The sequence below is a fragment of the Centroberyx affinis genome, unplaced genomic scaffold, assembly GCF_046629955.1.
Source record: "Centroberyx affinis isolate AG114_WGS23_722 - 3 ecotype Tasmania unplaced genomic scaffold, CSIRO-AGI_Caff_v1 ptg003282l_1, whole genome shotgun sequence".
NCBI classification, from domain to species: Eukaryota; Metazoa; Chordata; class Actinopteri; order Beryciformes; family Berycidae; genus Centroberyx; species Centroberyx affinis.
Genome location: NW_027281298.1, coordinates 88,412 through 109,802, shown reverse-complemented (window position 1 = coordinate 109,802; position 21,391 = coordinate 88,412). Strand labels below are relative to the sequence as shown.

The following is a 21,391-nucleotide window of genomic DNA, read 5'->3' as shown; positions in this document are numbered from 1 at the left end:
GACCCCCCCCTCCTCCCCCTCCTCATGAGGATCTCTATAATCACTTGGTGCTTCAAATGCTTAGGCAACACTTCATCTCCAAAGACAAAATCTGTATTCCTTTAATAATGGTAATAATCAGTTTAAAAACAGTACACATGATTGAAAAGTATTGACATTCAAATCTTAAAACCCCAAATGCTTGTGTGCTAGAGAGTGCAGAAACAGATTTTCAGTTGATATAATGTCATAAAAATGCACAATGAGTCAACACACATGGTTGAAATCAACCTTTGTTTCGAGGGCTATGATTAAAACCAGCAGACTCGCTGCTCTGGGCTCAAGAGTGTGGCTGCACATGTACAAGGAGAAACTATCAGAAGCTTGAAGGTCTCAGAAGAAATAGATCTGCTCATATCCTGTGAAGTTTCCAGCAAAGATGGGCGTGTAGTTGTAAATCAGTGACGAGGCCTCTTCCCCCGGCTCGACAAAACAATGTAAACTTCTCCTGCCTAAATAGAGCAGAAGTGAGATGGATGGGATTAGAATAGAATGGAACAGAACAGAATAGAATCATGCAACTTTAATGATCCCCAATGGACAAATTGAGTAAAATAGAATGGAATAAAGAGCTATTATATTCAATTATCATATTATTTTGAGGTACTTGGATATTTTCCCAATAGTATCTTTTAATCGTTTGTTGTGTTTTAACCCAACATGTTATTCACATCAATTTCGTCCCATTTATTAATCCCCACCCAAGCATAAAGAAACTCTTCCACACACATTTCTATTGCCTATTTATTAGTGCCTTTGATTATTTAATTTTATGACTTAATTTTGCTCAACAGGACCCTATCACAGCAAAATCTTAAGCATTAATTTAACTGTAAGAGTGGAAAAATCAACACTATATGGCAGTGTTTATATAAGTCCACACCTATCATAGTTTTTAGATAGTTTTAGAGTCAGCTTACCTTCATTAACAAAAAACTCAGCCAGGAGCGATGACACCAGGACAGCGTTTGGGGAGTGAGGAAAGTGATACCTGCTGTCCCATTGGAAACGATTCACCTCTGGGTGCCACTGTACTCCATAGAAGGGATACCTCTTACCTGGCACGAAGGAACATACAAATAACATGTTATACTGCTGTTATTATGGCCCTTTTATATAGCATATTTATCCTCTTTAGTTAGTTAAAAAGTTAATTAGTTAGTTAGTTAAAAAACAAAAAAACTTGGTAACCTTCCATGGTTGAGACAAAATGGGCTCCGTTCTCAGCTACGTTTGTTGACAGGATGGTGAAGAAATGTTCCAGCTTCTCATTTTCATGGAAGGCCTGTAACACAAAGACAATATTTCTCTTATCCTAACCATGTGGTACAGGGAGAAAACCCCAAAGAGTGTTTATGTGTTCACGTGTAAACATATGTGTCAGTAAGTGCTGTGTAATACTATTCGAAAAACTGTGTAACACGTCAAGATGTTCCCCTGCAGCAGTTACACAGAGACACATTCCTGTATGTTTATGTTATTTGGCAAATGGTTAGACATTAGACCCACGTGTCTGATTTAAATTTTGAGCATAATGACAGGACGAAACTGCAATAGGGGAACTGAAACATACATTGATACTGTTTGCCAGCAGGACGTACCTTTACTGTAACTCCATAATTATGAAAGTTGCCAGTCAGAGCTTCATGGGTCAAGGCCTTCATGACCTCCATGGGGAAACCCTCAAACATCCTGCTGGACTGAGCCTCTGTGAGGGGAGAGGGGAGCAGAACACTGAAGTTATCATGCAAACCACAGAGGGGCATACATTTATTATACAAATGCAGGAAATATGGGTTTATAATTGTGGAGTAGAGTAGTATTCCAGTGAAAAATACTGTCAGTGTTCAGTTGCCGGTGTTCCCCTCTGATTTGGAACTTGTATCTACTGACACCAAGTGGTGAAGTTTGGTACATGCAGTTTTCCAGAAATGTTTCCCCATGAGTGACAGAATACCTCAATCCAATTTCTCTTACCTTGTGCCTCTGTGCTCCTTGTATCGGATGTTTTGATTATGCATATTTGTTGTTATCATTTTCTTGTTCATTTGTGTTATAGCTACATATCCACCACTGCTGGTTGACATTTTTTTGTATTTTGATTTACTCTTTCCCTACATTGTTTTCTACAATTTCCTTAAAAAAAAACCCTCTATCCACTTTGAATAAATTAACTCTTTTCAAAATTTTAAATTCAATTCCAGCTGGTTTTGCTATATCTGCCCATTGACACATACAATTATATCAACTTATTTTGAAATACACTTTTCTTACCAAATATGCAAAGTGGTATCAAACACAACAGAGCAAACAATAGTGTTTGAAACAAACATATAAACACGTCAAGAATAATGCAGTAAGCTATTATGACTGTGGTTACCTGCGGTCAGGTTTAGGGGCATGGCGATGTTCTCAGCTGTGGTGTTGGACAGCAGGTTTTCACCGGCCACCAGTACAGTCAGGAGCTGCATGCCCATACAGGTGCCCCAGATGGGGAAGTAGTCCCCTGCATCATTGGCCTGAAACACACACATACAGCAGCACAAGGCTTCAGTCCAGTGTTTCTGATAGAGTTCAGTAGGGTCCTCTGAAACAATATTTAAGCCAAGTGAAATCAAAACTCTCCATTAACAGCAATAAAATGCACTTCTTTTAGGCAGTGTGGTAGCTCCTCTAAACTTTTGTGCCTCAATATTAGGGCAACCACTCATTCAGGGCATTTCAAAAGCTCCAAAAGACAGAAACTAATCAGGGAGAAAACATAAAAACGAAGATAGATAGAAGATAGGACAGATCTTACAGGCGGAGAGACAGACAGAGAGTGGGGCAGGCAAGCAGATAGAGTTTGACTGTGACAGATAGACTGTCTGACAGCTCTTCAGGGAGAAACAAAGAGAATAATGTTCTGCTGTACTAACCGTCAGAGCCAGCCTGTAAAAGATCCCCGCCACCCTGGCAAAGGCTGACTTCTCCAAATCTACTGCTCCCCCGATGAGGAGCAGGCTAGACGGAGATCAGACAGTTAGAAAAGCACAGTGACAGATTCATGTCATTCGTTGCATTCAAGCATCTTCATCCCAGTTTCCCGCTGAAGACAATCTGTAACATTTAAGCTAGTGAATTCATTTAAGACTTGACTGTAATTTTCCTGTATTTGTATGTGAATGGTTGAGTTGGCCTATTTTGTATGAGACTTCCAATACATTTAGAGTCACACAACTCACCCATTTATCGAATGGAAGATTTTTTCATATTCAGCAGTGGTATGAGTCAGTCTGTGGGGAAAGAATAACAACTTGCTTACCATACAGTGAAAAGACTGAGCTCTTCATTAAACTGCAGATCACAGGGACAAACAGCAAGTCACCTCTCGCTACAGGAAATACTTGTTGTTCCACATAAGCAGCAAGTGTACGCAGTAATGTTGTGTTAAATAAAAAGGAGGGTAAACTATGCGGCCATCATAAGGTGAACAATCACCAATGCAAACAATTCTAATTTCAGAAATGCATAAATTTATGTGTTTTTCCTTAAAATACCATACCCCATTCTTATCAGTTTGCTCCTACTTCCTATTATGTATGCTATGAATATACTTCAGAAAGATTTATGTCAGACTAAAAAAGGTGGGTAAACTCTATTCTGCAGATAAAAAAAAGTGGGTAAAATGACTTTAATGGGGTTTACGCCCATTATATCCATAAGTGAAAAGTGTTGCAACCTGCACACCCAAACTAACAGGCTCCTATAGCTCCAGTCAAATCTCTGGTAGCCTATGGTCTAGCTTTACTGATATAACACCATACCCAGTCAAGGACCCAACCTACCGGATTGGCACCACTCTGCTCCCACTGGACTCCATGTATTTCACATAGGAGGCAGGTATGTAGGTCGTCCCAAATGGTTTCATGACATCATCTACAACCAGCTGAGTCAAAATACCTGCAGTAAAGCAAGTCAAGGTAAAGTCAACTTTGATACCTAGAATAATTTCTCTATATTTTATGTTGTTTCATTTTGGTGTCTCCTCTGTGGCTCTTCGGTGAAATGGCCACTTCACTTACCGATGATCGGTCTGTAGTTGACAGCCTCCTGGTTGCGTTTCGTCGGCAACGCATTGCTGCAGCAACAACTAACAAAAACTACACACATGCATGCAAACCCTGAGTTGAACATTTTCTCGCCTTTCCCAGTTCCCAATGAAGCCTGTGAACCGAATCACGCGCTTTATATACCGCGAGGCGTTTATGAAGTGTTCATAAACGGAAGAAGCTGCGGAAGCCTGCATGGTGTTAAGTGAGGATAGATCTGTACGGGGAAGTCAGGAATGCCCAGATTTACATGTGATGACTTCTGTACTGTACAGGCTTGTCAGACTAGCTGACTGCTGCGGTAAAACTGATGTTTCCACTTACTGCATGTACTTTTTGGTTAAATCATGACAGTAAATGTGGGAAATGAATCAGCTGAGTGCCAGGCTGTGTAATGCAGTAACCGACTTATTACTACGGTGGAAGATTTACTCAGGAAAGTGCATTCAGTAGCAATTAAAGGGACAGCGACATACCTTATTACAGTGGCGTGCACAGCGTCAGAAAGAGGCCGGGGCAAACGTCTCTAAAAGGGCAGTGTCCTGGGGTTGGTCCTGGTGGCTCAGTTGGCTGAGGTGCCCACCATGTAAGGCCTTGTTCAGACTGCCAGCCCAAATCGGATTTTTGGCATATCCAGATTGGAGTCGGATTGATTTGATCAAGTCTGAACAGCAAAAAAACAAATGGAAACCGATTTTTGCAAATCAGATTTAAGCCACATTTGTATGTGGTTTGAAATGCGATTCAAATCTGATTTCTACAGATGCGTCTCAAATGTCAAGTCTTGGGTTCAAGATTGTAACCCAAGAAGAACCTAGACACTTTGTTGCTTGTTACACCCCCTCTCTCCTATGTTTTCTGTCTATTTTCTTTTCTTTTCTTTGAAGATTTTTTTTTTTTTTTTGCATTTTGCTTCATTAGTCACAGTAGAAAGAGACAGGAAAGACAAGGCATGACAGAGGATGACATGCATGACATACATGACAGTTGTTGCATGTCGTCCCCCCCCCCCTCCAATCTTTCCTGTCTCTCCTCTCTCTACTGTGTACTGTCCAATAAAGGCAAAATGCAAAAAAAAAAAATCTTAAAGCTTCTTTATCCCAAGACTGATGAAGTCAGTATAACCTGTAACATTAAGAATGGTAGATATTAATAGGGAAACGTGTGAAAATAGTGTGTCTTGGACATATAGCTCCAGAGGTGGACATCTGTAATGTCTCCTTCAAATGATTAAGGATCACACCCACCCCATTGATGTATTTTTCTTGACCTCGGCCTCCCGGTTACAAAGACATCAGTTACAAGATTTTCTGGGCACTGCACTTCCCATTCAGCCACAGCTGGGTCAGGCTTGTCTTGTCTAAATACTATGCAAAAGTTACCTATTACCTATTATAAGGCAAAGAAACAGATATTTCACTCTGAATTACACCCTGAAAGCAAACAATGAGGATGGTGAATGAAACCAGCCTTGAAACCAGCCCAGGGTCAAAATGACCCTGTGCGGTAGTCGTTTTGCTATATTTTCTCAAGAAAAATATTTTACCATTTGATATTCTATGCATTCCCCAAAATTGTTGTTTGTTACTTCTTACCCATATACATTTTATATTTATCTTTAAATATTTTATATATTAGTACCCTGAGTTTCCATGAGCAGGGTCAAAAAGACCCTCATTCATTTTAATGTGAACTTTAAAACACTAGATATATGGGCTAGTGTCTGTAGTGTGTCACATGGTCACATTGACTCATGGCTATTTCCATATGTTCAAGTCTGTGCAAAGTTTCATGTGTTTTGGACTTTGCATTTCTGAGAGACAGTGGAATAAGAATTTAGTTTTGTCACAGAGTCCATTGTTTTTGAATACATTGATTCCTATGGCAAACCTTTGCGCTGCTGACACTAAGGCTGTGTGTGTGCACATAACACTGAGGGAGTGTTGTCATAAGACTGCAGACATAGTATTAGAGAAAAACACAAAAAACAAAAACACACACATCCCAATCCTCAGTCACAGGTGCTGGACAAAGAACAATGAAGCAAATTAAAGTAAACAGTAAAGGCACACTGTGGGAGCATTAGACACTGTACAGACTTTATTGTCTAGACATAGTATTGCCACAACTAAATAATTTTTTTATCTTAATTTGTAAAAAAAAAAAAAATAGTCATACTAAGACCATAACATAAGAAAATCCACACAGGATTTATGTATTGGCAGGGAACATACATGACTTTAACAGCTGGAATGGATGCATTTTATTTATTCACCCTCTCTCACTGTCTCAATAAGTGGGAGAGTGTGTGTGTGTGTGTGTGTGTGTGTGTGTGTGTGTGTGCATGCATGAGTGTATGTGTATGTTTGTGCGTGTGTATGCAAGCGTATGTGTGTGTATGTGAGCTCAGCAGCTGGCACTGTGTTCTTTAAAGAATGTGCAGTTGATGACATCACCCCCGTGAACATTCCGTCACTAGTGTGTGTTGGAAAATAAATCGCAATAAAACTCAAATATCTCATAAACTATAAAACGTGTCACTTAGAAAATAGTGCACTTATCCACAATAAAGTGAATGTTTTGATGTACAGTATATTATGTCTATGTAGCATAAAAACCTGAGTAACAGTAGAAGTGTGCTCGCCCTCAGCAAGCATGTTTGCCTATATACCATCAGAATAAAGTTAGTTCTGCATTTAGTAGCATGTGTCATGGATCAATATTCCTCATTATTGTCCAAAACTGCATTAGTCAAACATGCATTAGTCAAAATAGCTCTGGCATAAATGTGGGAAAACCTGGTGGTCTGTATCTGGCAGGGTCAAATTCAGAGTTCCTACTGAGTTTACTGAACAAAATATTAATTATTATCGATTATCGACTTTTTAAACAATAACATATACCACAGAGGAGGTAGAAGCTGTATGTGTTCTCCTCCTTTCCCAGCAATCATGCATTAGTCCAAAGGATGACATCTGTCTTGGCAGTGGTGTCCATCTTCAAAATGAAAACAAATCCAATTCCATCCATTTCAGTCTTTCTCTGCACACAAAACACAGCAAAATCAAATTAAGGCTGCTAAATTTAAAATAGCATATAAAATAGTCCCTTAACTCATAATCAGCTTTCAGAATCTTATTTTAAAAAATCCTAGATTTAGCCTGTTCTGGATTAAATGAATTAGATTTCAAAAAGAAATGCTAAAGATACTAAATAGATATACTGTATATTAAAGATAGACTAAATCTATCATCATATTTAACTTCACATTAATGTGGTTGGTCAGTGGCTCAGTATGAGAATCGCCTAGGTCTCATAGCACTAATAAAGGCCCGAGAATGTAAATGCACTCTTGAATTTGTAAATCCAGGATTTTAATTTGAGCCCCAAAATGTGATTCAGTAAGCACATTTAAAATTCTTACTTTTGGATTCACAACTCTCGCAAATGACAAAGAAAATCCAGATTTGGTAGAAAATTATTCAATTTGCTTCCCACCTGTTCCGCTGAAAAAAACACATTATATGCAGGTCTATGTCCATTTCAAGGTTCTGAGTGAATTCTGTTTAGGTGAAAGTAACTAACTTAAGATGTGTTTCATAAGCCCCTTTTAAAACCATGATTAACTATTCTAGGTTAAGACCTACTGCTACTCCAAGCTTAATTTAAACCTGTCCAAGAAACCAGGCCTAGCAGTTATAACACTGTGCAGGCCAAAACGGAAGCTGAATTTTGCATTCTTTTCATCTTGTTCTCACGAGATAAAGGATCAGAAACAGTATAGAAGGAAGAAGCAGTGACCTCCAGTTATCGTTCTCTTGGCGGAGCCTGCATCTTTCAAATCCCACATTGCTTTATTTACATTCTCACTGCACCCACCAGCACTTGGTCAGCTCACAAATGTGGTGATTGACACACCGGGCTTTCAAAATAACATCTAGATACGGGTAAAAAAATAACTCAGAATGTAGCGTGCACAAATGTTCTCCTCGCTCTAAAACAAAAACATTGCATAAACCTGTTTACTTCCTCTCAAAATGTCACTTTCTTCCCTTGTCCATCAATCTCCTCCATTCTTCCTCTCCCTCGCCCCTTTCTACTTTCCTTTCCTTGCCTCCGGATTCCACCATCTTCTCAAACAACAATCTGATTCAACGTTTGGCGCCAATAACAGACTTTTATCCTGCCAGACATTTTAGATAAGTTTCTGTGTGTTTTCCTGCAGCAAGTAGAAACATGATACAGGGGAAACGTCTGGTGGTATATAAATTGGGATGATGAAGTTTCAAATTAGCATATATACCCAAACAAATATCCACCACAAGGGGAAATGTGTCTTAATCACAATCCTAAACAAATAACCCTAACAGCAGCAACTTACCCCTGAGCTTTTCTATTTCCCGACTGACATCCTTATACACAGCGGCCAGCAGCTCCTCTTTTGACTCCAGCCCATCCAGTAACACTAAAAGAGAGAGATAAATATGAAATACACAGATCATCATCATTGTCATCATCATCTTCATCCAAGAAGAGTATAAATGACAACTGCCGTCTCTACAGTAGAGGCTCCAGAAGTCGCTCACCGATCCCTGACACCATGCTCTCCATCTGCTGGCGGTTTTTCAGGTACATCGGCCACACGTGTCCGTCAAAGTAGCCGGGGGGGTCGTGGGGCGTGTACACCCTCGAACTGTCACTCAAAGAAGGGGGCAGGGCAGGGCAAACACGTGAAGAAGTGGACTCTTTCTTTTCCTTGTCAGTTAACTGTAGTTCATGCATGAGAATTTCCTCTGAAATCTACACAAAGTATTCAATCAAAATGGAAAATAAATTCATTATGGATTTATGTGAGGGTGTAAAAACTTAAATTGATTGGCATTCGGTGTCTTATATTAACATCTGAAAACATCACTGGATCCCCACCATCTTCTCTCCTTGCAGACATCATAAGGGATTTCCATGAAGTATCTTTTGTCCATTAACTCATTCAAAGGCCTGTCAATCAAATTGTAAAAGACCAAAAATAAGCCAGAGAATCGCACTATTAGGATCTAGAATATTATACTAAACTCTTAGGAAGAAAGAAACTTTTATATCATCAAATAAATGTACGGAGATAGACAGCCTTTACAGTAAGAGATAACAAACCGAAACTGAATAGTTATTTTTTCATAACACTATATCCATTTTGGAGGACATCATTACCTGGAGGACATCATTCAGTGTCACTGACATATGGAGGATTCAGTCTATGAAAGTGCATCATTTTAACAAGCAAGGACTTAAATTAGCTATTATCCTTTAAAAAATATGATTATTGGTTATAATTTTGTGTTACTGATTGTTATTAACAACAAGTGTCACTGGTTGATATCTAATTTTGGAACGAAACAAGTTCTGAACACCATATTTATAACTGGCCTGAACCCTCCCTTGCTGTTTACCTGTGATTGAAAATCAGGAAGCCCTCCACTATCAGCACAAACACCTTGTCTTCTGGAGCTGCTGTGCGCTCTGCTGTCAGACCGCGCTCCGCCAGGAACGACTCAGGGTCTCTGCGCCACGAGTCGACCTCGCTCATCATCTCGTCCATGTGGAGAGCATCCAGCACTGAACAGAATCACAATGAGAATCACTCATCAAATATATTGACATGTACCAGGTGGAGACCTGGTAGGTTGTCCAGGTGGAGACAGGAAAGTCTGAATCAGAGGGACAAGCCAATCAGAATCATCCTGCCATAGATTATAGGGTCTGCACTGTTAAAGGAAAAATCCACTCTTGGATACTTTTACACTGTTGTAATTTACCTTTTTGTTGTACCCACTTTCCCTCAACCTGTATCGTCTACTTCTTCAGTTAGTGATTTCATACATTTCCCAGAATGCCTTTTGACAACCCTCAGAGAAGGGGCGTGAAGTTGTTGCTTTCAAGCAAAGGTGGGAGTGTGGGCATATAAATAAAGCTAGCTAGTTTGTGAACATTGGGGCATGTCTATTATCGAGGCCATGCCCCTTAGTCAAAACACAACTTGTCTTGTGGCTGCATTGCATTCTGGTCTATTGAGCCTACTATCAGTGGAGAAATTGGTATATCTTCCTCTTCTACAATGGATTTCTCCCTGTATGACTGTTGAACATTGATGCCCTTTGGGCCTGACACCCAAACCTGATGTTTTAGATAGTTCAAAAAATATTCTGCTATTAAACTCAATTGTAGCTGCGCTGGTTTGCTTGTGATCCAATCGACTGCACTGTGTGAATCCTGACTAAATCATTGTGACATCCTGACTAAATAACAAGTGAGTAAATAAAGTGTCCTTACTGTCATATTGCTTGAACCCGTTGCTGTCCACAGGTACGACTGAATCATCCTGAAGAAAAGAGAATCCACACTGATCATGGCCTCAAATTCTCATGGTCTCAAGGTCTAAAAGATTTGATACGTTTGAGCGAGATGGCTGTGAGACTTGATTTCTGACGATTTACCTCAATATCTTTAATCTGCGTGTGTGTGTGTATGTGTATGTATGGTGTGTGTGTTTTGAAGCAGGCCTCCTCCTACCTCCTGCCTCCTACCAGCCTACCTTAAAGAATGCATCCTGTGCGATGATGCAGCTGTTGGGTATCTGCTGGTGTAGACTGCTAGAAAGAGTCGACTTTCCTCCATTAGTCATCCTGAGAACAAGAAACACAGCACATACAGCAAAGAAGACCTGTGTTCACTATATGCCAACTTTTAAAAAACTGCTCAACTATTTTCCCAAGTGGGACTAGTCAGCTTCAAACAGACATCACAGTTACAGTTTACACAAAATCTCACTGATATGGATCAACACTAATATTTAAAAATATTACTTCTTTTACACACCTGGTTCAAAATACAAATAAGTATGACTAGACCATGTCACTTTAACTTAATCCAGTGATGTAGCGGTAACTAGAAAGGTGGGTAAACTTTGACTTCTAGTTGGTGGTCATCATAAGGCAAAATAATCATCAAGATAAAGAAAAATCAACTATACTTTCAGAAAAGCATTCATTTATACTTTTTTCCCCCTTAAAAGTCTCTATCCTCATATAACTTAAATCACTTTTACACCACTTACCATGATGTATACTATGGATTTGTACCAGAAAACTTTATGGCAGCCTAAAAAGGTAGGCAAACTCTATTCTGCAAATAAAAAAAGCTCTCTGCCTTCAAGGACTCTAACACAGACATTTACAGGCACACAAAATGACTAACGCTAATTCGTCCTTGCGTATGTCCTTCCAGCTTATGCCTGTGCTACATTACTGTCATTTTAATATTACTGTTTTTATTGTGTTTTCTGTTGCCTTCTTGTCTTGTCTCCCTGTTTTGCCCTTTCCCCCAGTTTCCCCACCAAGAGGCTTTTCAGGCCATCAGTGTAAATAAGAATTTGTTCTTAACTGACTTGCCTGGTTAAATAAACACTGTGTTTACCTTCACTATATGCCTGGTTAAGTGGATATCTGAGCCTTAAGGAGAGCAGGGTGGTCAAGCCTGAATGCCATGCATGCTTTGAATGGAGGTAAACACAGCAAGACAAAGGTGCAATCCTCCTGACTTACCCGCCTATTCCCACAACCAGGGTCTTCATGTCAGCTTGTAACGCCTAGTCAGTGGAGGGATTCCTGATATAAGACATAAAGTGAGGTAATAGCACATTAATAAGCAGGTCACAGGCTAGCTACAGTGCACAGGGGCAAGCAGAAGTGAGTGGCTGGCTGTAACAACTCTCTTCTCCCTCCCTCCACTCAACTCTTCCGCAATTGAATACTCGTGATTTGCTATCTGAGGTACTACGTCACTCACGCCCTCCCCCTTGAAATAAAAAAACTTTAACTGCTGAAATTGATCGACTTGACTTATTGATCACTAAAGACACCACGCTTTACATTGTTTAAAGCTGTTCATGTTGAGGCAAACTCTCCCATGTGTTCCTATTTTCTGAGTTGTTCATAAGACACTCAAAATATTCAAAATAAACACAAAACTATCAAAGCTTGTGAATTAAAACAATTCTCGGATCAATGAATGATTGAAACTATGGACTGCTACAGCGAATGAATAGACTAGACTAGACTAGAATAGACTAGACTAGAATAGAATAGAATAGAATGCCCTGGGAGGTTTAGCTTTGCGCGTGCGCACTTCAACTTTTCCGCGTAGCCTTGAGTGCGCAGGCTGAACTTCCTCATTGGGAGTGAAAAAGTGCTTTTTGCAGTCGAGCGACGTTTCTGGTTGGAATAACACACAGCGTGGGTTTCTGTCTTTTTGTGTTGCTCCCAAAAATGTCAAAGCCTCCTCCCAAACCGGCCAAGCCAGGTAAGAGTAAAGTTATAATGATTTGTTGTTTATTTTTGCTTAAAAAAAACTTCTCCCTATATCGCTCGCGAGCGCAACACACCTTGGGCTGCGATGTGAGCTGATGGGCGGGTGGATGGCGGAGTGGCGGACGCGCCGGGCGGGCGGTGTGCACTTTTGACACAGTGAATTGACAGATTCCGGATTCCTGCCTGTCGATTGTCTGCGAGAGTTTCATCACCCCATCGAAAACCTTAACTCTTATCACTCAAAAAAAAAGCACTTCACACATGCTGCCGAGGCGTCACTGCTAAGAGAAAAGAGAGGAGATCCAGTTTCAGCCACAGGCCTCTGTGACTTCCCTATTTACATCAGCCATGCAGGGGAGAGTGCTGACAGCCAGTGGCACATAACAAGTGATGATGAATCAATATAGTTTGCAACGGCATCAGCTTTGCTTCCTGGAAACTTTTTCTGTGGTTAATCTCCTTTGTTGCTATTCTTGATTCTCCCCCTCCCCCCCCTACCTAAGATTATTAGGTAATGAAGATAATGAACATGGCTTCCCTCTGCAGAAGTCATGTTTCAGGACTGGGAGTGAGGGTGTTTCATCATCATTCAGACTCTCATGGTTATTAATGAATGGCCTGGAGGACACCTCACCTGGTTGTGTTGACAGGTGTGTGTGTCTTGACAGATGGCTGGCTGGTACGCAGTGGGATGGAAAGGGAGAGCCTGTGGTCGTATTTGGCAAAGACGGTGCCAGAGCTAGCCCGGGCGTTCAAATATGGGTTTACCCTCCTGGTCTGTTATGTCTCTTGGGTATACCGCTGCACCGCTCCATACCTTCTGCTTTCCCTTGATGCAACAGCTTCCATCTGCTGCCATTTTGTGTCAGTCGTTAATGCCCCTCTCCCACTAAATATCCACTTTAATTAATTTGCGAACATAGACGATGAGAGTGAGAGCAGTCCTGGACAAAAAGTCAAGGATGAGCACAGATCATTCCAGAACCTGAATAGTAGAGGTTTCACTGACTGTTGGATTATCTACTTGGACAGCCGTATTTATTCTTCCCTCAGATAGTCAATCAATGCTATATCGGGTGGTCTAGTGATTAGAGGGCGGCCCTTCAACTAGAAGACCCAAGTTCAAGCCCCCATTTTGGCCAGTGTCCGTCCTGCTGAACACACTGCTGTTCTGTAACTGACCCCGACCTCTGACCTCCCTTTTTAGGGGGGCAAGAGAAAAGAGAATTCATAAGAGAATCATATGCTGTGATGTGTGCCATTTTGTTATATTGACAGTGCCACATTGCCATATAGGGAAATGCATTCAAATTCATGTCAGGGGGGCAGTAGGCAGATTCATTGATATCCGTTCATTCTTCCTTCATTTTTACTCAAAATCAGTAGTTAGAGGAATGCCTTCAGTTATTTGTGTTATAAAGGGGGGTATCATGCCTTTTTATTGGTTCACTTCTGAGGACTGCTGACTGTCTTCTCACACTTTAGTATTAAAATATATTGGGTTTGTTTGGGTCTCCATTTGGAAATATGTTGACTTGACCCATTGTTGAATATTATCATTGGATAAACTGACTGCTCATGCTGTTGTAATAGAGTAACAACCGAGTGTCTGTTGGCTTGCCAATGAAAAATGTATGACTTGAGGCTCATACACTAAACAAAGCGTACCTGGAACTAATCCCCGAATAAGCAGCCACACACTTTTATCCAAGCAAAATGTGGATTTTGGGTGAGTTACAGGGTAACACTAGAGAGCTGCTGTATTATTTAAATCATTGTTGTTTTTTGGGCTAATGACTGGGACTTCCAGGTAAAGGCATGGTATGTTGGTACGGCTACAGACAGTGTGTGGGTACAGCTATCTTTGTTTTTTTGGGATGATTAGGTTGTTAAATTGGTGGGTTGGGCTTTGAACAGGAATGGGGAATTGAAGAGTCTCCAAGATCAGACAAGTTTTTGAGACAAGAATAGTGCTATTGGAATCACTATTGCAAGGAAAATACACGGCCGGAACTTGTCCAGAAGCAATATGCAAAGATGATATACTTTGATGATATTTTGTACAAACTCCTGGGGTTCAAATTGTTTTCTAGAGGGTCAGAATAAACCCACTTCGGTGCCTGAGGCTTTAAAATGCAGAGTGAATCCTGGACTAGTCAGCACAGGCTTCTGTGTGTTTTGAAGGACATGACTAGGCCTGCAGAGTAGACTGACTGGCTGTGTTGAACAGAGCTCGGCTTGTCTAGCAGCTCAGCCGCTCTCATTCTGAAACACTGGGACAGTGTGTTGGCTGAATGAAATCCCTCAGTAACGGCAGAAGGGAGCTAGAACAGACGAACATGTAGACCTGTTAGCTTGAGCTCGCTAATGTACAGTAGAAGAAGAGAGAGGCTGCTCACAGTAGGGTCGCCCACTCTTGTGTTTTAAGGATCCCATGTGTGTCTTGAAAGGAGCCATTTGTGAATCAGGATCACCATCATCTTCATTAGCCCATATTCAAATTCTGCCTAGTGAGGGTTTTGTCAAATTTGAACATGTTTTTAAACATATTTCTGACATCCAACAAGACCATATACAGCAAGACCATCTTCTGTAGTGGAACTCAGGAGAGTAAAGCAGAGTCGATGATTGAGTGATGTCTGTCTGTCTACAACTCTGGTGTGAAGCATAAGTACAATATTGCCTTTGCTCCAGTGCTGAACAAGATTTAGGCTTGTTTAGCCGGTTAACTAAAAGCAATAGCTGGTACTTTGGCTTGCAATGTAGTCAGCCCACTATGCTGTTGATTGAGCCATGTATAGGCCCTATATTAAATATATAGCATGCATTCAGCTGCTTGGATCTCAACCCAACTCAAATACCCCACATACAACATTCTGCTTTTCATCAGTGCTCTGCAGAAGCTTTATATCTCCAAAAAGTCCACTTTTCAGGAATTGAGGAAAAACTGGCTGTTTTTTTTTCCCATGAAGGGTTAGGGTTTGCATTTTTGACATCTTATAATGCATCATCAATGGATTGGTTTGGTTCCAGGAAAAATAGTTGGTAAAAACAAGACAAGACAGTGTTTCTTTAAGCTCTTTTTCTAGGTCTCTGTGAACTAGTTTAGCCTCAACCACTCTGGTAGCATTCCAGCAGCAGAGCTAGAGCCTGGCTACAGTTTGCATCACAGGCCCTGAAGGCAGCTACCTCAGGGGGCTCAGAGAAGGACAAGGCCTGTTTTTGTTTTTTGTTTTCTTTTGTTTTTCTTGGTCGTGTTGTTGCAATGACTGGGTTCTTCAATGAGATATTAGATTCCATCATTCCATCTATGGTGATTTTGGGATATCATGACACACAATTCTGCTGTCTAAGCTGATGATGGCAAGCAAATTTTATTTAAAAACTGAGGTATTGTAGGAAAATTATTCGAAAATTTCAGTCTTGTTTGACATCATACCTAACATTACCATTCGGTTCAATGGGATGAACATTAATTTGATTATTTAATGTGGTCACATTGAAGCTACATGCTGGACTCATCTCTGGCTTCATTCTAGTGAAACTAAGCTGCCGAGCCTAGAGGGCTGTGAAATAGCAAGTGTGGTTTCAATCCGCGTGTGTATGCATATGCTCACGTAGGCATTGCTCACCGTTACCTTCATATATACAGGGATGACGTAGCAAAACGTAGCAAAAATGTTTAATCGAACACACAATCTGTGTTTTCTCCCCTCTAGGCCAAGTCAAGGTGTTCCGAGCAATGTTCACCTTTGACCCCAGAACGGCAAGTTGTTTTTTTGTTTTGTTTTGTTTGCTAGTTTCCTGGTTTTTCTGATGTTTGATGATTGTTGGTGACTGTTGTGACCATTTGTTGAGGCCTATAGATAGATAAAATCACTGAAATGCATATTTTTAAATGACCCTGTGGCCAATCCCACTCCATGTTCTCCACCAACACTGATAACTTACACCTGATTCACTTTCTATAGCATCTTTGTGTCAGTTGGTGGTGAACAGTGGAGAGAAACAGGAAAGGTGGGGGGCGGACAGAGAGGGTGAAAAGTGACACATATCCAAAAGGCAGACTTGAATCAGAATACAGAGAACATTACACACACTACACTTGCTGAGTTGTCATGACTGCCCAGACCTGACTAACATTGATTTGTTTCGTCGTTTCTTCAGCCAGATGAGCTGTACTTTGAAGAGGGAGACATCTTGTACATCTCCGACACAGTAAGTAACACCTCCAAGTATCAGCCGCTGTCTTCCTCTTCATGTCTTCATGTCCCCTTCAGCTCTGACTTGAACTGGTGCTGTTTCTTCCTATTTCCTTTGGAATATCAGCTTTTACACCTTCTCTCTTCTGTCTCTCCCTTTTCTCTACTTTGTCTAGTTCCAGTTAATCTTTTCTCCCTCTCACTTCATTTTTCTGTCTCATTTTCCTTTTGCTGTTTCCCCGTTTGTCTCTACTCCTTTGCATCAGCGATTCTAGATACAAGAAACTATGATTGTTCTTAGCCAATAGGCTCTCACTGCCTTTCTGTCATCCTTAGAGCGACAGTAACTGGTGGAAGGGGACATGCAGGGGGAGAACAGGACTAATCCCAAGTAACTACGGTGAGTCGATAACACAGGAAGATAAACTTTGAATATCATTACATTATGTGGTAAATAAACTATTACTAACTCGACATGCAACGTTAATAAAGGCCATAATAAGTAGCGATGCTCTCCCTCATCAAAGAGTCTTAGGCTTTGCACAAATATTGTTGTTCTCTTCTTCCTACAGTGGCTGAGCAGGCAGAGTCCATCGACAACCCGATGCATGAGGCAGCCAAACGAGGTGAGACAACGATCTGCAGACGGACACATTTCCATATCTTTTTTAGAGCTGTGACACTATGTGCATTGTTGACGTCCTTTTTCTTGGAATCGATGTTTGTGTGTGTGTGTGTGTGTGTGTGTGTGTGTGTGTGTGTGTGTTCAATAGGCAATCTGAGCTGGCTGAGGGAATGCGTGGAGAACAAGGTGGGAATCAACGGGCTGGATAAGGCTGGAAACACTGCCCTCTACTGGGGATGCCATGGAGGACATAAAGGTAGAAATCATCAGGGCCTAAGAGTCCGCTTTATTTATTCAGGAATGTGCAAGATTTACTTTTTGGCAGTGTTATTAGATGCACAAAGATGGCAGCTTCTTGTATTGGGTTTTATCACACACGACAACACACATACACAGCAAACAAAATCAAATATACATGATTTGAGGGGTGACAGTATTCAGTTGCGGTAGGGAATAACTGTGTCAGTTATTGCTTGAATGATTGTTTTACATGCACAGAGAACCACATAAAAACAGGAACTTACTTTATGAAAAAATTCCAGCTCTGTTCCTACATGATTGTTGCGCTATAATGTCATTAAATGTCATTAAAGTGTCACTCAAGCCGTGACTCAACAGTTCTTGTTTTTTTTCTCTGTGCCAGATGTGGTGGAGCTGCTGCTGGGCCAGTCCAACGTGGAGCTCAACCAGCAGGTCAGAAGGATTTAGAAACTCTTTCAGTCATTAAAGGACATTCACTCTCATGGATGAAATGCATAAAGATGGCGGTCCCCTGGCTTGACGTCATTTGGATTTTCCAGCCCATGCCACATTACGGCATGGGCAGCAGGGTGATGTAGTGAGAAAGGAGAACCTCTAGAGCTAGAGGACTCGGGTTCAAGCCCCCTTGACAGAAACCATCCACCCTGCTGAAGTTTCCTTGAGTAAAACACAGAATCCCTACTAGCTCCAGTGGCGCTGTTCTGTAGCTGAAGAGAGATTTTCTCCTTCATGGATCAATGAAGTACATCACGTTACATTAGTTATTATCCGCCCAGCGATCCTAAACTGGCAAAAGTGAATGGTGACATTAACACACTGGCATTGCGGGATGGGCAAGACTGCCTAAAAATGCAGGTCTTGATTCTCTTCCAGTTGAACTGCAGTGCAGTTCAAGGAGTGAGAAGTAATCGTACCAACTAGAGGAAATGACCCCAGAACACACAGTTTTATTGGGTATAAGGAGACAGATGTTGACATCTGATAGCCAGCAGTTCTCACGCTTGGAAAGCTTAGCTCGACAAAATGAACTGAGGGCAAACCGCAGTCAGGACTGATGCTGATATTCAGGTGTTTCTTCATGTTTTCTTAACTGGTATGAACACCAGAGAAGGTAAATTACAGCAAAGAGTGCAGGCAAATCCATCATATTTAGCTAAATTACAGGGACTGGAATCGGATTTGTTTCACTAACCTCACGGGATGACAGGCTATCAAAACTTAGATCAAGAAATTAGCTACTTGTGACTCATGTGACTTATGTTTACAAGCCTTGGTTCACTTGTAATTGTGCAGTGTGAATCTGAATGAACCAAATACAAAAATGCAACAAAGTCAATTTTTTGTCAAAATGATGATTATTATGTTGTTTGTGTGTTTTAGAATAAACTCGGGGACACCGCTCTGCATGCTGCTGCCTGGAAGGGTTACTCTGACATTGTGGAGATGTTGCTGAACAAGAGTGAGTATCTATTGTTTTTTTTACAAAAAAAGAGAATGGGCCCTCCAGTTATTTTTGTAGTGAGGCAAATGGATTAGGGAAACACAGGAGATGTGTGTGTGCCCATGTGTGTACACATAGTGTCTATTTGTGTGTTTCTGTCTGTATATTCATGTGTTTGAGAACGAGAGCAGATAAAGGGAGTGTTGTATATCTTACCGTAGTCGTTTACAGTTTCTCAGTGTGAGTGTGTTTGTTTCAGACGCTAGGACAGACATCAAGAACAACGAGAAGAAGCTGGCTCTGGAGATGGCCACCAACGCCCAGTGCGCCTCACTTCTGAAGAGGAAACAGGGAAGCAGTAAGTCACTTCCGCCAGTAGGTGGCAGCCTTGCAACACTAAAAAAATCCTCTGGGAAATGCACAAGCTCAGACACAGAGAGTACACAGTAAGAGGTGGGAGAAGCTATGAGACTAAGAGACAGTTAGTATTGACTGTCCTTCTGTTTCCAGTACTTCCATTTACTTACAGTTCAATCCTACATTTGGCCAATACACTGGATCCTATGTACTAAGTATTTCTGTGGATAAATGCAATGTAGAATGTGTTTAAACTCTCAGCACATCATGAATAAGACTCTTCGTCAAATTTCTGAGTATCCTTTTGTTTGTGTGTGTATTTCTGAAACATGTTCCAACCTAATTTCAGATGTATTGTAGGATATTTTACAGGCATTATGCTTAAAAACGTCATGTGTGATAGATGAACAAACATATTCTACCCACTTAAAGCTTCAGGTAGAAGGGTTTTGCATTGAAATAGAAGCAGTCTCATATTGTAGTATTACTGTTAACTTGTTGTTCTCATTTCTCTCGTTTCAGACATCACCCGTACACACAGCAACGCCGAGGAGTACCTGGATGACGAGGACTCGGACTGAGCGGGCCACGCTGAAACATCGTCACTGTCTTCCATTGGGTTCGGCGGGTTGAGGAGCTCAGAAGAGTTTTGTGTTGCGGATCTAGAATGGAATTGCTGTTCGACTTCCAACTGTAGCTCCATTCTAGTTCAGTGATTTGTGCTATCGTCTCGGTTCTCCACCCTCTGTCTCAAGTCAGTGTGGATTTCAAAAGCATTGAATTAATGCGTTTTACTGTTTGCCTCCTTTGCCAAGTGCATTTCCCCATACAAGGAATTTGTCTTGGAGCACACTGCACACCGTGGACTGAGGGGCAGGATATTGGGGCGTAGTGTGTAGGCACAAAAGTGGTGGAAGGGGGACCATAACTCTGAGAAATATATTCCAAACCTACATCCTATATTTAAACCATTTACACCAGGTATTCAAGACCCAATGCAGATTAAAATAAAGATACATCTGGTCTGTGTCTAGATAAAGCACCAAGTTCCACTTAAATACAACTACAATACAACTTCACCCAAAAGGGATTGGAAACAGATTTCCTAAACCTCTGATTCCAATCCTCCATGGTTGCATCTGGCCTTGTCTCTAACTGGAACTTGGAGCTCTGTCTAGACAAAAAACAATCATGATCCATTTATGCAACAACATGCATTGTTAAACCTCAGGACATCTGTATAGATGGAAGAATAATTGGGATATGATAAAAAAAAATAAAATAATATATTGTTAATATTTCTCCTTGAAATGGGATGTGCTAAGGGACCCAATGAGATATTTTCCTCTGTGTTGTCTGCTTGGTCAAATTAAGGGTTTCAGTAAAGTGCATAGATCTGATGGTGATCACTTAGAGATCCATTTGTTGAATGTTGTCCTTAAACTGCCCTGAATGACAGATCACTCCTTTCATTGTGAGAGCACCCAGACCCTCATGAGACTCTCTGTACTACATGCATTTCAGCCTGTGAGATAAAATCCTTCTATACTGTCAATTTTGAATTATATTTCCTAAATGCCATTGAACACATTTTATCAGCTCAGTAAAACTGAAATGTGTCCTGTGCAAAACACAAGACTATATGCTGTTCTTCAGTCTCCCAGGCTTTGCAGTATGTCGTTTTGGGTTAATTTCCATCCTGGGAGCCTCTGGTTATATTGCTGCTTTCCAACAAATGACGTGTCTCTAAAAAACGTGCCTTATGTGTAAAGGAGTGAGAGTGTCCACTGTCTCTAGTTTTGTATGAATGTGAAAATGTGTTTGTCTTCTGACCTCCATGAATTTCTTAAGATGATTTTGTTCTACATTTCTATCTAACTGCTCTGTCTCTTTAAATCTATGCAATAAAATAATTTTACTTTAAAATATCACATTGAATAGACATTTCTGGGTAAAAAATAAATCACACTGTACAGTAATCAAGAATGGTCTGCCTGGATGTAAGTGTCACA

At 40.8% G+C, this 21,391-nt stretch overlaps 3 protein-coding genes across 4 annotated transcripts; 1 reads left to right on the top strand and 2 right to left on the bottom strand.

Annotated features, from left to right (window-relative positions):
• Window positions 1-84: 84 nt before the first annotated feature.
• Window positions 85-4,314, bottom strand: LOC139660381 (gamma-glutamyl hydrolase). Its single transcript, XM_071538512.1, has 9 exons — window positions 4,104-4,314; window positions 3,867-3,981; window positions 3,264-3,314; window positions 2,958-3,042; window positions 2,420-2,558; window positions 1,641-1,747; window positions 1,231-1,324; window positions 960-1,097; window positions 85-491 (listed from the first exon to the last, which is right to left on the bottom strand). Exons 1-9 carry the CDS (start codon window positions 4,213-4,215, stop codon window positions 373-375), a joined length of 960 nt encoding a protein of 319 aa, XP_071394613.1. The 5' UTR covers window positions 4,216-4,314; the 3' UTR covers window positions 85-372.
• Window positions 4,315-6,257: 1,943 nt separating this feature from the next.
• On the bottom strand, window positions 6,258-11,797 carry nmrk1 (nicotinamide riboside kinase 1). Of its 2 annotated transcripts, XM_071538513.1 has the most exons (8): window positions 11,729-11,797; window positions 10,720-10,810; window positions 10,458-10,506; window positions 9,578-9,743; window positions 9,057-9,128; window positions 8,717-8,823; window positions 8,512-8,595; window positions 6,258-7,172 (listed from the first exon to the last, which is right to left on the bottom strand). In XM_071538513.1, the coding sequence occupies exons 1-8, from the start codon at window positions 11,755-11,757 to the stop codon at window positions 7,162-7,164; spliced, it is 609 nt and encodes a 202-aa protein (XP_071394614.1). In that variant the 5' UTR covers window positions 11,758-11,797; the 3' UTR covers window positions 6,258-7,161. The 2 variants fall into 2 exon arrangements, with proteins under 2 accessions (XP_071394614.1, XP_071394615.1); XM_071538514.1 differs by lacking the exon at window positions 9,057-9,128.
• Window positions 11,798-12,350: 553 nt separating this feature from the next.
• Window positions 12,351-21,318, top strand: ostf1 (osteoclast stimulating factor 1). The gene is made up of 10 exons (XM_071538494.1): window positions 12,351-12,485; window positions 16,213-16,259; window positions 16,661-16,711; window positions 17,032-17,095; window positions 17,268-17,321; window positions 17,469-17,576; window positions 17,964-18,013; window positions 18,962-19,040; window positions 19,282-19,380; window positions 19,902-21,318. Exons 1-10 carry the CDS (start codon window positions 12,452-12,454, stop codon window positions 19,958-19,960), a joined length of 645 nt encoding a protein of 214 aa, XP_071394595.1. The 5' UTR covers window positions 12,351-12,451; the 3' UTR covers window positions 19,961-21,318.
• The last annotated feature ends 73 nt before the right edge of the window (window positions 21,319-21,391 follow it).

Bases quoted from the DNA above. Each gene is read 5' to 3' on its own strand.
- LOC139660381 (XM_071538512.1), bottom strand. From the start codon at position 4,215: ATGTTCAACTCAGGGTTTGCATGCATGTGTGTAGTTTTTGTTAGTTGT. The intron at 3,043-3,263 runs GTGAGTTGTGTG...ATCTCCGTCTAG, and splicing joins ATCTTCCATTCGATAAATGG to CCTGCTCCTCATCGGGGGAG. The intron at 492-959 runs GTAAGCTGACTC...TGCTCTATTTAG, and splicing joins TGAGTTTTTTGTTAATGAAG to GCAGGAGAAGTTTACATTGT.
- nmrk1 (XM_071538513.1), bottom strand. From the start codon at position 11,757: ATGAAGACCCTGGTTGTGGGAATAGGCGG. The intron at 9,129-9,577 runs GTAAACAGCAAG...TTTGATTGACAG, and splicing joins TTCCTGATTTTCAATCACAG to GCCTTTGAATGAGTTAATGG. The intron at 8,824-9,056 runs GTGGGGATCCAG...TTTGAGTGACAG, and splicing joins GTCTGCAAGGAGAGAAGATG to TTCGAGGGTGTACACGCCCC.
- ostf1 (XM_071538494.1), top strand. From the start codon at position 12,452: ATGTCAAAGCCTCCTCCCAAACCGGCCAAGCCAG. The intron at 12,486-16,212 runs GTAAGAGTAAAG...TCTCCCCTCTAG, and splicing joins TCCCAAACCGGCCAAGCCAG to GCCAAGTCAAGGTGTTCCGA. The intron at 19,381-19,901 runs GTAAGTCACTTC...CTCTCGTTTCAG, and splicing joins GAAGAGGAAACAGGGAAGCA to ACATCACCCGTACACACAGC.